The sequence below is a fragment of the Cyclopterus lumpus genome, chromosome 3 (genome assembly GCF_009769545.1).
Source record: "Cyclopterus lumpus isolate fCycLum1 chromosome 3, fCycLum1.pri, whole genome shotgun sequence".
NCBI lineage: Eukaryota > Metazoa > Chordata > Actinopteri > Perciformes > Cyclopteridae > Cyclopterus > Cyclopterus lumpus.
The window spans coordinates 29,014,069-29,027,296 of NC_046968.1; the positions used below are offsets into that span (position 1 = coordinate 29,014,069).

A 13,228-nucleotide genomic window follows, 5' to 3' on the forward strand; every position below is an offset into this window, starting at 1 on the left:
GTCACATGACATCTGTTGTACTTCTGGTCACATGCCATCTATTGTACTTCTGGTCACATGACATCTGTTGTACTTCTGGTCACATGACATCTGTTGTACTTCTGGTCACATGCCATCTATTGTTCTTCTGGTCACATGACATCTGTGGTTCTTCTGTCCATCCTGATAGAGGATCCTCCTCTGTTGCTCTCCAGAAGGATTTTTCTCTTTTTCTCTCCGTTAAAAGTTTTCTTTTGGTGAGTTTTTCCTGTTTCTGATCTGAGGGTCAAAGGTCACAGGATGTCGTGTGTGTACCGCCCTTTGAGGAGAGTTTGTGATTTTGGGCTATACCAAATAAGTTGAATTCAATTGAATTAGTCAATCCGGTTAAAAACCGTCGGCTATCCATCTGCCTGAAAATGTCTCCTCTCCTCCCATCGTCTCTTTCCTTCTTCTGACCTCTCAGTAAGATTTACGACTGTCAGGTTTTATTTTACTGCCTTAGCGAAGACACAAGAACCACAATCAATCTCTCTCCCTCCCTCTGTCTCTCTCCCTCCCTCCCTCTCTCCCTCGGTCTCTCTCTCTCCCTCTGTCTCTCTGTCTCTCTCTCCCTCCCTCTCTCTCCCTCCCTCTCTCTGTCTCTCTCCCTCCCTCCCTCTCTCCCTCTGTCTCTCCCTCTCCCTCCCTCTCTCCCTCTGTCTCTCTCTCCCTTTCCCTCCCTCTCTCCCTCTGTCTCTCTCTCCCTCCCTCTCTCCCTCTGTCTCTCTCTCCCTTTCCCTCCCTCTCTCCCTCTGTCTATCTGTCTCTCTCTCCCTCTGTCTCTCTCTCCCTCTGTCTCTCTCTCTCCCTCCCCTCCCTCTCTCTCCCTCCCTCCCTCCCTCTCTCTGTCTCTCTCCCTCCCTCCCTCTCTCCCTCTGTTTCTCCCTCTCCCTCCCTCTCTCCCTCTGTCTCTCTCTCCCTTTCCCTCCCTCTCTCCCTCTGTCTATCTGTCTCTCTCTCCCTCCCTCTCTCCCTCTGTCTCTCTATCTCTCCCTCCCTCCCTCTCTCTCCCTCTGTCTCTCTCCCTCTCCCTCCCTCTGTCTCTCTCTCTCCCTCCCCTCCCTCTCTCTCCCTCCCTCCCTCTGTCTCTCTGTCTCTCTCCCTCTCCCTCCCTCCCTCCCTCCCTCCCTCTGTACCCGTGCAGGCAGCCGGTGGGGATGGGAGATGATGGAGGACAAAGGCCCCCGTGTAGCGGACTACTTTGTGGTGGCCGGTCTGACGGACCCGTCCAAGCCGCTGGACCAGGAGATCCACTTTGACGACGTCTGCCACAAGACGGCCAAGCCCCGGGCGCCCATCACCGACGTGGCGGTGGTGATCCGCTCCGTGGGCGAGGAGGTGCCGCCGGGGTTCACCTGCGTGGAGGAGACGCCGACCGGCCACTCGGCCGACCTCAACAACGGCGGCCTCATGGTGCCCCAGATCTTCCTGTGCTACCGGCGGGGTCGAGACAAGCCACCGCTCACCGACCTGGGGTGAGTAGCGAAGGAGGCCGACGTTTAGCATTGTTTTCATCGGTTTGGGAGTAAATCAGAAACCGGTCATCGCATCAAAATCATCAAATACAGATTTTGACCCGATGACCCTGAAGTTCAGGGATCACCAGGGTTCTTTCATCAGTCGGCGAAGTATTTCACTAAAAACCGTGAGCGTGAACCTCGTGGTGGCGGTTACAGTAAAAGTCCAGCTGGCTGACCACCATCGTCCTCACAAGCATGCAAACCAGGACGGGGACACACACTGCAGCCCACTACGATGCCTCCTGGTGACCCGCCGGTTCAAAACAATATTAGCATGCATCACAGGAAAGTCATATCATTGAGATTATAGTTTAAAATAAAACAACCATTAGGCTTGACAAGTTTAAACTACAGGTACTTAGATTGGATGTGAAGCGCTCAGGGGCATCCTGGGCTTCAGTGTCTTGCTCAAGGACACTTCAGCATGCGGTGGGTTGGAGACGGGGATCGTTTTGATTAAAGGACAACCGGCTCTACGAAGAGCACCAAATGGTTGTGAACTTTAATGCACAGCTACTGGCCTGCAGTCCTGCTCCGGTCTAGTTCTCACCGGGTCAAACCAAAGCTATAATTATAGATTAATGACCAGCCGTGAATGAATAACCAGAATATGCCACAGTGCTTTTGGGAAAAAACTCACTTTTATTTACAATCCCGTTTCATAACTCCTTTCTGTTGTTGGTCTCACGTCTACCTCTGCGCCCGCTTGGTGAGGTAAACCAATTGTTATTAACCGTTAACTCATGTCTCATATGACGTGAACTACTTTATTACCTTCACACAAACCCTGTGAAGAGTATGAAATGTGTTACAAAGAAACCGTATCTTGTTTACAAACAACAACACCAACGAGAGCGACGACTTTACAGTAAGAATCAAAGGGAGAATATATTTCACGTCTCTTCCTGAGATCAGCGGCGTGAGGTCACACCTCCTGCTGGTGACAACGCCGAGGAGGCGCATGCTTATCAGGAGCTCTGCTCACACGCCATCAGCAGCTTCTGTGTGCTGAGAGCCCAGAGGGGCTGCACTTCCCCCGACTGTGGTCGGACTAATGGGAAGTGTGTGTGTGTGTGTGTGTGTGTGTGTGTGTGTTGTTCCATGTGATAGTGAGTCGTTGCAACAAGGAGCATTATCTGTGACTAGTTGTTATATTGATACCAATGTCTAGAAAGTAGTGCGAGGCGCATCGACACCTCCAGGTTTCAACCACAGATCTTGTGTTGGAAGTGGGCGTCGTCATGGTGACGTCATCCATTGGTTTGCGAACTGGTGTTTTGCAGCCTCAAATTCGGCGATTGTGCCGTCGTCATCTTGGATTACGGTTGCCGTCGTCGTGTTATCTTTTTTTCACAACCAGTGAACAGGAAGTGACCATAAGTGGACTGAGGAGTGACGTAGAGACCCCTTATATACGTCTCTGGTAAGACCCGTCAATCACCTTGTTGCCCCACCCCTAAAGTCTGTTTCACTCTAAATGACCATCATTTACTAAATGAACATCACGCTGTATTGAAGAAGACTTGAAACTAGAGATTGAGACCAAAAACTAATGTTTACAATGTTTACTGAGGGAATACATCAAGAGAAGTAGAGTCATTTATATAGACTTCTATACAACCAGAGGAGTCGCCCCCCTCTGGTGGTCAGGAGAGAGAATGCAGCTTTAACACATGAAGCATAGACTTCTATACAACCAGAGGAGTCGCCCCCCTCTGGTGGTCAGGAGAGAGAATGCAGCTTTAACACATGAAGCATAGACTTCTATACAACCAGAGGAGTCGCCCCCTGGTGGTCAGGAGAGAGAATGCAGCTTTAACACATGAAGCATAGACTTCTATACAACCGGAGGAGTCGCCCCCTGGTGGTCAGGAGAGAGAATGCAGCTTTAACACATGAAGCATAGACTTCTATACAACCAGAGGAGTCGCCCCCTGGTGGTCAGGAGAGAGAATGCAGCTTTAACACATGAAGCATAGACTTCTATACAACCGGAGGAGTCGCCCCCTGGTGGTCAGGAGAGAGAATGCAGCTTTAACACATGAAGCATAGACTTCTATACAACCAGAGGAGTCGCCCCCTGGTGGTCAGGAGAGAGAATGCAGCTTTAACACATGACGCATAGACTTCTATACAACCAGAGGAGTCGCCCCCTGGTGGTCAAGAGAGAGAATGCAGCTTTAACACATGAAGCATAGACTTCTATACAACCAGAGGAGTCGCCCCCTGGTGGTCAGGAGAGAGAATGCAGCTTTAACACATGAAGCATAGACTTCTATACAACCAGAGGAGTCACCCCCTGGTGGTCAGGAGAGAGAATGCAGCTTTAACACATGAAGCATAGACTTCTATACAACCAGAGGAGTCGCCCCCTGGTGGTCAAGAGAGAGAATGCAGCTTTAACACATGAAGCATAGACTTCTATACAACCAGAGGAGTCACCCCCTGGTGGTCAGGAGAGAGAATGCAGCTTTAACACATGAAGCATAGACTTCAGAACCAGAGTTTCCCTCGGTGGTCTTGTGTTAACTGACTCTCTCAACAAAGAGACGCACTCACTCAATATGTGAAGTAGCACTTTTCTCCCGAAGATTAATGTTGCGTTGAACATTTCATGGTGTTGTTTTCTAGCAGAGGTGACCTCACCGAAAACACCAAACTCCGACTCCCAAGTCTTTGGAGAGGCATTCACGGTCTAATTAAGCAAACACAAGAGGCTTGTTTTAAGCTTCTCAAATGTTCTGATGGAAAAGAAAAGGACCGTGAAGATGCAACCATTAAAACTTTCTTCGTAGATTTTCTAAGAACTGGGGGTAAAAAAACCAGACAAAATTAAAATGTACTACTTTATATTCTGTTATATTCTTTCATACGGTGCCACACAATGCAGGTGGAGTTCCACTTGACAGTAATGGAGGATAAGTGCATAATGGAACCTCAGAGTCCACTAAGTGGTCTGTGTGAGTGCCCTCTTATCGCTGGGTTCATGTGCTAGGACAGAAACCGGCATGCACGGACCGGACAGTCGGGTTCAAAAAAAATTCTTTATAATAAAAACATTTATTCGACACCGTAGTCTTTTGGTATACATTTAAAGACGTACTTAATCTAAATTAAATCAGCGACGGTCGTAGAAAAGAACATTTAGGTCAAAAGATAAGAAAAAGGGACGGTGAAGAAATGAGAATATTGGAATAAACATATTTAATTAGTGAACCCACGAAACTTCCTGTGCATCACCAAAGCCCACTGAGAGGTGTAAGATGTGAGTTTGTATGTAGCGACACAATGAACCCAAAACAAACAGGTTTTTTAACTGCAATAAATAACTACATGTTGACAAAACAACAAGCAAACAGCTGTTATAGAGCTTGTTTTGAGTGATCGGTGCAAGGCTTCGCTCGCATTGCAGCTCCATCAGAACTCTAAACAACGTCTTCAAGGCACAAAGGATGTTATTTGTTATGTTTGGTTCATCTTTTGTTTAGAAACCTACAGTTTTATTGTCTGTACAAACATTGTTTCCCCTCGTTTCTGAGAATCTCAACGCTGATTGGCTCTCGCGTCACGTGGACGATGTACGTATTTATATATTTATACGGATTTGCCTCATTTGGCAGAAATTGGGTGAAACGTTTTGCTTCTGGACGCCAAGAGTTACGAAGACACTCGAACGCCTCATGAGTTACAGCGAGAAATCTGCAGTTTGTCATTAGTTGTAAGTTTCCCTTTGACCTCCTTTTATAAGTTGTTGTTGTTGTTGTTGCTGTCGAGTGTGAAAGTGTCCCTGAGCTTGAAGTCATTGAGACATCTGTCTGCTCCGCCTGCCACGTTATCGGCTCGTAGCTCATGAATAGCATCGATTCCTCTTTGCAGTTTTATGGGGTGCATTACCGGGTAACGCCGTTTGATTGATCCCTCCCTGTCGGTTGGTCCTCAGCGTGCTGTACGAGTGGAAGGAGCGGCTGATGCAGGGCTGCCAGCTCATCCAGACCACGCCGGCCGGCCGTCCGGCCAACATCAGCGGCAACTCCTCCCAGCGGATCTACGTCACCTACCGCCGGGCGCCCGAGAGCCAGCCGCACTCCGCCCTGGCCCTCACCGACATCTGCATCATCATCCCGGGCAAAGGGGAGACGCCGCCGCACACCTTCTGCAAGGTGGAGAAGAATCTCAACAGCAGCATGGTGAGAGGGCGGCAGACTTTTCAAACGGGGGGTTTGGGGTTTTTGGGGTTTGGGGTTTTGACGCGTCGGTGGGAAAACGTCAGATTTCGGGGTTTCGGAGCTGCTTCCGAGAGTCGCCATCTCGCAGAAAACATTCAACAATCATTTGGGGGGGAAATGTATCGCAGAATAGGCTGAGAGACACATTTCTACAGGCAGAGGAACAGGATACATGAAAGGGCGGCCGTCTTGTTTTCAGGGTGCGTCGGTTCAGCCGGAATAACTCTACCCAAATATTCTTTACATTTATTTTAAACAGATAATAGTTCATGTGTCAAAGAAAATAGATCCTCCAGCCGGGGTCTGAGGGAGCGTCTTCCCCACGTGTGTCGCCTGTAGAGGAAAGCAGGATTAGCGGTTTACTGTCGGATCACGGGATTCTTCCATCGGCTTTTGGATTATTGCAGTTATAAAAGCTAACGTTAAATAAAGGAGCTCCGCGGACGGTGACCATTAGCTAGTGGCCTGATGTTCCGAAGCCTCGACTTTGGTGTTTTGGCCGTCGCCATCTTGGTTTTGTTAACACAAAAGGGGCGGAGCTAAGAACAACCAAACACTGACTGAGATACATTTTGTTATGCGACCAACATTTTTTAGCCAGAAGTCTTGAAGGCTCAACTCCCTCACCGGCGCCTCGCTGTCCTCAGATGACTTTAAATTGGTGATATGAGTTTGAGGCCGTCATCAAACACACGATGACATTGAGCCTTATTGCAAAAGGGGGCGAGGAAGTGGGATTCAACCGCCGTCCTTCAGCTCAGAGTCGTGTTGTCGAGCTCCTCGCAGCGAGGCGTCACCTGTTCTTTTGTTTCCCAGTTAGTCGGCTTGTTTCAGTCGTGAGCAGAGAATCCATTATACGTTGAAGTCTTTAAACGCCTCGTGTGTCTTGCAGTGTTCGTGTGTGTGTCCTAACACACTCACACACACACACACACACACACACACACAGACACACACACACACACACACACCATTTATTCATGCTGACTCTTCTTCTCTTGTTTTCAGTGGGGCTCCACTGTGTACTTGTGTTACAAGAAGTCTGTGGCCAAAACCAACACCATCGCCTACAAAGCAGGTAAAGCCCCTCATCCAGTAAGAACCAGTATGTCATCCAGTAAGAACCAGTATGTAAGAACCAGTATGTAAGAACCAGTATGTCATCCAGTAAGAACCAGTATGTCATCCAGTAAGAACCAGTATGTCATCCAGTAAGAACCAGTATGTAAGAACCAGTATGTAAGAACCAGTATGTCATCCAGTAAGAACCAGTATGTCATCCAGTAAGAACCAGTATGTCATCCAGTAAGAACCAGTATGTCATCCAGTAAGAACCAGTATGTAAGAACCAGTATGTAAGAACCAGTATGTAAGAACCAGTATGTCATCCAGTAAGAACCAGTATGTAAGAACCAGTATGTCATCCGTTAAGAACCAGTATGTAAGAACCAGTATGTAAGAACCAGTATGTAAGAACCAGTATGTCATCCTGTAAGAACCAGTATGTCATCCTGTAAGAACCAGTATGTCATCCAGTAAGAACCAGTATGTAAGAACCAGTAAGAACCAGTATGTCATCCAGTATGTGATCCTGTTCCCAGTAACCCAGTGGCGTCTTTCACACTTTCTCTCCGTTCTTCCTCTCATCACTTACTAAATAACTAGGTGGTCTGCGTCTATAGAGAGGAGGTCTGCATCTATAGGGAGGAGGTCTGCATCTATAGAGAGGAGGTCTGCGTCTATAGGGAGGAGGTCTGCGTCTATAGAGAGGAGGTCTGCGTTTATAGGGAGGAGGTCTGCGTCTATAGGGAGGAGGTCTGCGTCTATAGAGAGGAGGTCTGCGTCTATAGAGAGGAGGTCTGCGTCTATAGGGAGGAGGTCTGCGTCTATAGGGAGGAGGTCTGCGTCTATAGAGAGGAGGTCTGCGTCTATAGGGAGGAGGTCTGCGTCTATAGAGAGGAGGTCTGCATCTATAGGGAGGAGGTCTGCGTCTATAGGGAGGAGGTCTGCGTCTATAGAGAGGAGGTCTGCGTCTATAGGGAGGAGATCTGCATCTATAGGGAGGAGGTCTGCGTCTATAGGGAGGAGGTCTGCGTCTATAGAGAGGAGGTCTGCGTCTATAGGGAGGAGGTCTGCGTCTATAGGGAGGAGGTCTGCGTCTATAGAGAGGAGGTCTGCGTCTATAGGGAGGAGGTCTGCGTCTATAGGGAGGAGGTCTGCGTCTATAGGGAGGAGGTCTGCGTCTATAGGGAGGAGGTCTGCGTCTATAGAGAGGAGGTCTGCGTCTATAGGGAGGAGATCTGCATCTATAGGGAGGAGGTCTGCGTCTATAGGGAGGAGGTCTGCGTCTATAGAGAGGAGGTCTGCGTCTATAGGGAGGAGGTCTGCGTCTATAGGGAGGAGGTCTGCGTCTATAGGGAGGAGGTCTGCATCTATAGGGAGGAGGTCTGCGTCTATAGGGAGGAGGTCTGCGTCTATAGGGAGGAGGTCTGCATCTATAGGGAGGAGGTCTGCGTCTATAGGGAGGAGGTCTGCATCTATAGGGAGGAGGTCTGCGTCTATAGGGAGGAGGTCTGCGTCTATAGGGAGGAGGTCTGCGTCTCTAGAGGAGGTTCAAGCGAGATGAGCCTCCACACGCCAACATTCGTCCAGTGATTGAACTTCTGCCGCGTGTCTCATGGTGACGAGGCGCTTCACATTGGATCCGTGTAGTCAGCTGGAACAGGGTTCTGTGAGAGGGTTCTGTGAGAGGGTTCTGTGAGAGGGTTCTGTGAGGACTGCGGTGGCTCTCGCTCAGAATGTTTTGTTGTACGTGTCTTTGAATAAGCAGCCGGCTGAACGGAGCGACGCCTCCTCTTCCTGGACTAACGCGGCGGTTTGATGGATGCAGAACGCATCGAGCTCAGTTTGTAAGCTCACAGACGCCATTGTGTTACCTCCTCTAACGATGGATGGGCCCTCAACAGACACTCATTTAAAGTAAAGTCTTTGAGATTTCCACTTCCACAGTTTTAATAATCAGCATATTGTCAGATGAACATATTGTAAAATCAAATGACAACAGTGTGTGATGTGAAGGAGCTCCTTAGAGCGTCAAGGGGTCCTTTAAGAGCTCCATCGAACGCGTCAGTGTTTAGGACCCTGAACCTCGTGAACATTCATTCATTCATCGTTCGTCCACTATATCGATACTAGCTTCTCTCTCTCTCTCTCTCTCTCTCTCTCTCTCTCTCTCAGCTGATACACGAGTGCAACAAAGTGAATAGACTCCCCAAAAAATCCCTCCGTCATTGTTTCTGTAATGACCCAAAGGTCGGATTAATCCCTGAGCACTGACTGCTCGTCCCGAAGCCGGCGACTCAATAAAGCACATTACCATGATCACGATGATGAGCTGAAGTCGTTTCGTTTAATTCTCTGTGTGAAAGTCGATCGTGTTGAAGGTTGCAGCTGATGAACGGAGTCCTCAGCTGCTTCGTTCTGGTTCTCTGGTCTCCAGGTCTGTTCAGCAGATACCCAGAGGAGGACTACGAGTCGTTCCCCCTGCCGGAGTCGGTCCCTCTTTTCTGCCTGCCCATGGGGGCCACCATCGAGTGCTGGCCGGCCAACACCAAATACTCCCTCCCTGTGTTCTCCACCTTCGTCCTCACCGGAGCCTCCGGAGAGAAGGTGAGATACACGACTGACAAACATCTCAGTATCCACACGAGACACGAGAGACCTTCAGTGACTGTTACACCAACAGACTGTAACTGTCTTCTACACAGCGGACATGACCACAGAATAACCACATTACTTTGCATGCAGCATGGGACAGTGGGTCAGACAGGAATCTAGTGCCAGAATATTAATAAAACACAAATAATGTAGTAAAAGTATTAATCGTCTCCATTAAGAAGTCTGCTTGTATAGAAGTCTATGCTTCATGTGTTAAAGCTGCATTCTCTCTCCTGACCACCAGGGGGCGACTCCTCTGGTTGTATAGAAGTCTATGCTTCATGTGTTAAAGCTGCATTCTCTCTCCTGACCACCAGGGGGCGACTCCTCTGGTTGTATAGAAGTCTATGCTTCATGTGTTAAAGCTGCATTCTTTCTCCTGACCACCAGGGGGCGACTCCTCTGGTTGTATAGAAGTCTATGCTTCATGGGATAAAGCTCCATTCTCTCTCCTGACCACCAGGGGGCGACTCCTCTGGTTGTATAGAAGTCTATGCTTCATGTGTTGAAGCTGCATTCTCTCTCCTGACCACCAGGGGGCGGCGACTCTGGTTGTATAGAAGTCTATGCTTCATGGGATAAAGCTGCATTCTCTCTCTTGACCACCAGGGGGCGACTCCTCTGGTTGTATAGAAGTCTATGCTTCATGTGTTGAAGCTGCATTCTCTCTCCTGACCACCAGGGGGCGACTCCTCTGGTTGTATAGAAGTCTATACTTCATGTGTTAAAGCTGCATTCTCTCTCCTGACCACCAGGGGGCGACGACTCTGGTTGTATAGAAGTCTATGCTTCATGGGATAAAGCTGCATTCTCTCTCTTGACCACCAGGGGGCGACTCCTCTGGTTGTATAGAAGTCTATGCTTCATGTGTTGAAGCTGCATTCTCTCTCCTGACCACCAGGGGGCGACTCCTCTGGTTGTATAGAAGTCTATACTTCATGTGTTAAAGCTGCATTCTCTCTCCTGACCACCAGGGGCGACTCCTCTGGTTGTATAGAAGTCTATGCTTCATGTGTTGAAGCTGCATTCTCTCTCCTGACCACCAGGGGGCGACTCCTCTGGTTGTATAGAAGTCTATGCTTCATGTGTTAAAGCTGCATTCTCTCTCCTGACCACCAGGGGGCGACTCCTCTGGTTGTATAGAAGTCTATGCGTCATGTGTTAAAGCTGCATTCTCTCTCCTGACCACCAGGGGGCGACTCCTCTGGTTGTATAGAAGTCTATACTTCATGTGTTAAAGCTGCATTCTCTCTCCTGACCACCAGGGGGCGACTCCTCTGGTTGTATAGAAGTCTATGCTTCATGTGTTAAAGCTGCATTCTCTCTCCTGACCACCAGGGGGCGACTCCTCTGGTTGTATAGAAGTCTATGCGTCATGTGTTAAAGCTGCATTCTCTCTCCTGACCACCAGGGGGCGACTCCTCTGGTTGTATAGAAGTCTATACTTCATGTGTTAAAGCTGCATTCTCTCTCCTGACCACCAGGGGGCGACTCCTCTGGTTGTATAGAAGTCTATGCTTCATGTGTTAAAGCTGCATTCTCTCTGCTGACCACCAGGGGGCGACTCCTCTGGTTGTATAGAAGTCTACGCTTCATGTGTTAAAGCTGCAGGAAGAACCTGTCTGGAACTCTCTAGTTCCAGATTCAGGGGTCAGTCGTCGGCGAACCTCGACACCTTTTCTGGGAAAAATGTAGAAAACCGAGCGAGCAGATAAGGCCGTGACCTTTGACCTGAGGCAACTGGGAACTACTCACGTTTCCAGGAAACAGAGGGGTTTAATTTGGCCTTGTGGTGTTGCTGTTCATCAGAGGTGGAACGTAACGATTCTTCTGTGCTTATTGATGTTTTCATTTATTTACTGACTGAGGACGGACTGTCAAACTGCTCTTTTTGCATTATTATTATTATTATTATTATTATTATTATTATTAATCCTTCATCTGTTGGACTTCCCCTGGAAATGATGGTTAAATATTGACACGTTTTGGGTCGTACCACTTCTTTAAAGGGCGTTAGAGGTTAGAATAAGCTTCAGGTTAATGTACTTTATGCGTGTGGATAAATATTACTGGAGATATTATGGATGCTTCGATAGATCGGCCTCCTGACGTTGGGAAGAGAACACGTAGATGTGAACCATCAGGAAAATCATTTTACTATTTTTATAATTGGTATTAACTGTTGCTCCACACATTCACTACATCTGCTGCTTTTCTTTGTCATATTTTAAGGTAAATGGAATATCTTTGAACTTTTGAGCCTTAAAACTAAATATTGAAACAAATCTTCATTGTCTCTCACGTAAAGATGATTGAACATTGATTAAAGGCTCATAAACATCTGCACCTATGAAAGACACGTACAATTACATTGCTATGAGTATCTGCAGCGATAAGAGGCTGAGATCCAGCGTGTCCTCTGTTCCAGGTCTACGGTGCAGCCATTCAGTTCTACGAGCCCTTCCCACCGGAGTGTCTGACCGACCTGCAGCGCTCCCAGCTGGGTCTCCTGAGCCCCGATCCACCAAAGCCCTCCTCCTCCTCCTCCTCCTCCTCCTCCTCCTCCTCCTCCTCCTCCACCACCACCCCACGCTCGGTCTACACCAACAAGTGCATCTGTCTGCTCTCCCACTGGCCGTTCTTCGACGCTTTCCGCAAGTTCCTGACGTTCCTCTATCGCTACTCCATCTCCGGCCCTCACGCCCTGCCCATCGAGAAGTGAGCTCTCTCTCTCTCTCTCTCTCTCTCTCTCTCTCTCTCTCTCTCTCTCTCTCTCTCTCTCTCTCTCTCCTCTTTCTTCACATCTCTTTTTATGCTCTCGCTCATTGTTCATTTGGCACCTTGCTAATAAGTGAGTTCCACAAGTGTTGTCCTTCATTCCCGTTTATCTTCATTTCTTTAAAAAAACAACGTCCTCAATGTGACTGAACACAGAAACTCCAGAAGCTGCCAATCAGACGTGTTCAGCTGTTTATTATGGGATGGTTCTCACCAAGATGCACACAACCTGCACCCTGTGTTCCCATGTGTTTGTGTCTTCAGTGACTACATTTATATATTTATATGTCTCTCTCCACTTTGCTGCTGTAATCCTGTAAATGTCCCCACTGTGGGTTATTTTATTTAATCTTCACGGCCTCCAGTAATTAATAAAGGTTGTAAACATGCCGGGTTTAGAGGCCGCCAGCTGCTGTTATTTTCCTCTTGTTTCTTTTTGCAGGCACATCTCTCACTTCATGCACAAAGTCCCGTTCCCTTCCTCCCAGAGGCCTCGCATCCTGGTGCAGGTGAGCCCAGGTCACTTGTTCACATTGTTGCTCTGTGTACGGTGTGTAAGGTGTGTGTAAGGTGTGTGTAAGGTGTGTAAGGTGTGTGTAAGGTGTGTATAAGGTGTGTAAGGTGTGTGTAAGGTGTGTGTAAGGTGTGTATAAGGTGTGTATAAGGTGTGTGTAAGGTGTGTAAGGTGTGTAAGCTGTGTGTAAGGTGTGTGTACGGTGTGTAAGGTGTGTAAGGTGTGTACGGTGTGTACGGTGTGTACGGTGTGTGTAAGGTGTGTAAGGTGTGTAAGGTGTGTGAGGTGTGTAAGGTGTGTACGGTGTGTGTAAGGTGTGTGTAAGGTGTGTAAGGTGTGTGTAAGGTGTGTAAGGTGTGTGTAAGGTGTGTAGCGTCCTCCATCGTGGACGAGTGTTTCAAATGATTCAGCCACGTTTTGCTCGCTTGTTTGTTTTTATCTCACTTTCCAGC

At 48.2% G+C, this 13,228-nt stretch overlaps 1 protein-coding gene across 1 annotated transcript in view; it reads left to right on the forward strand.

Annotated features, from left to right (window-relative positions):
• LOC117728869 (C-myc promoter-binding protein-like) overlaps nucleotides 1-13,228 on the forward strand; it is a 65,116-nt gene that overhangs the window by 20,350 nt on the left and 31,538 nt on the right. The window contains exons 2-7 of the mRNA XM_034529797.1: nucleotides 1,166-1,496; nucleotides 5,482-5,728; nucleotides 6,776-6,845; nucleotides 9,267-9,436; nucleotides 11,913-12,202; nucleotides 12,705-12,771. Coding sequence (XP_034385688.1) covers nucleotides 1,186-1,496; nucleotides 5,482-5,728; nucleotides 6,776-6,845; nucleotides 9,267-9,436; nucleotides 11,913-12,202; nucleotides 12,705-12,771 — 1,155 coding nt within the window. The 5' untranslated portion in view covers nucleotides 1,166-1,185. The remainder of the gene's footprint in view (nucleotides 1-1,165; nucleotides 1,497-5,481; nucleotides 5,729-6,775; nucleotides 6,846-9,266; nucleotides 9,437-11,912; nucleotides 12,203-12,704; nucleotides 12,772-13,228) is intronic.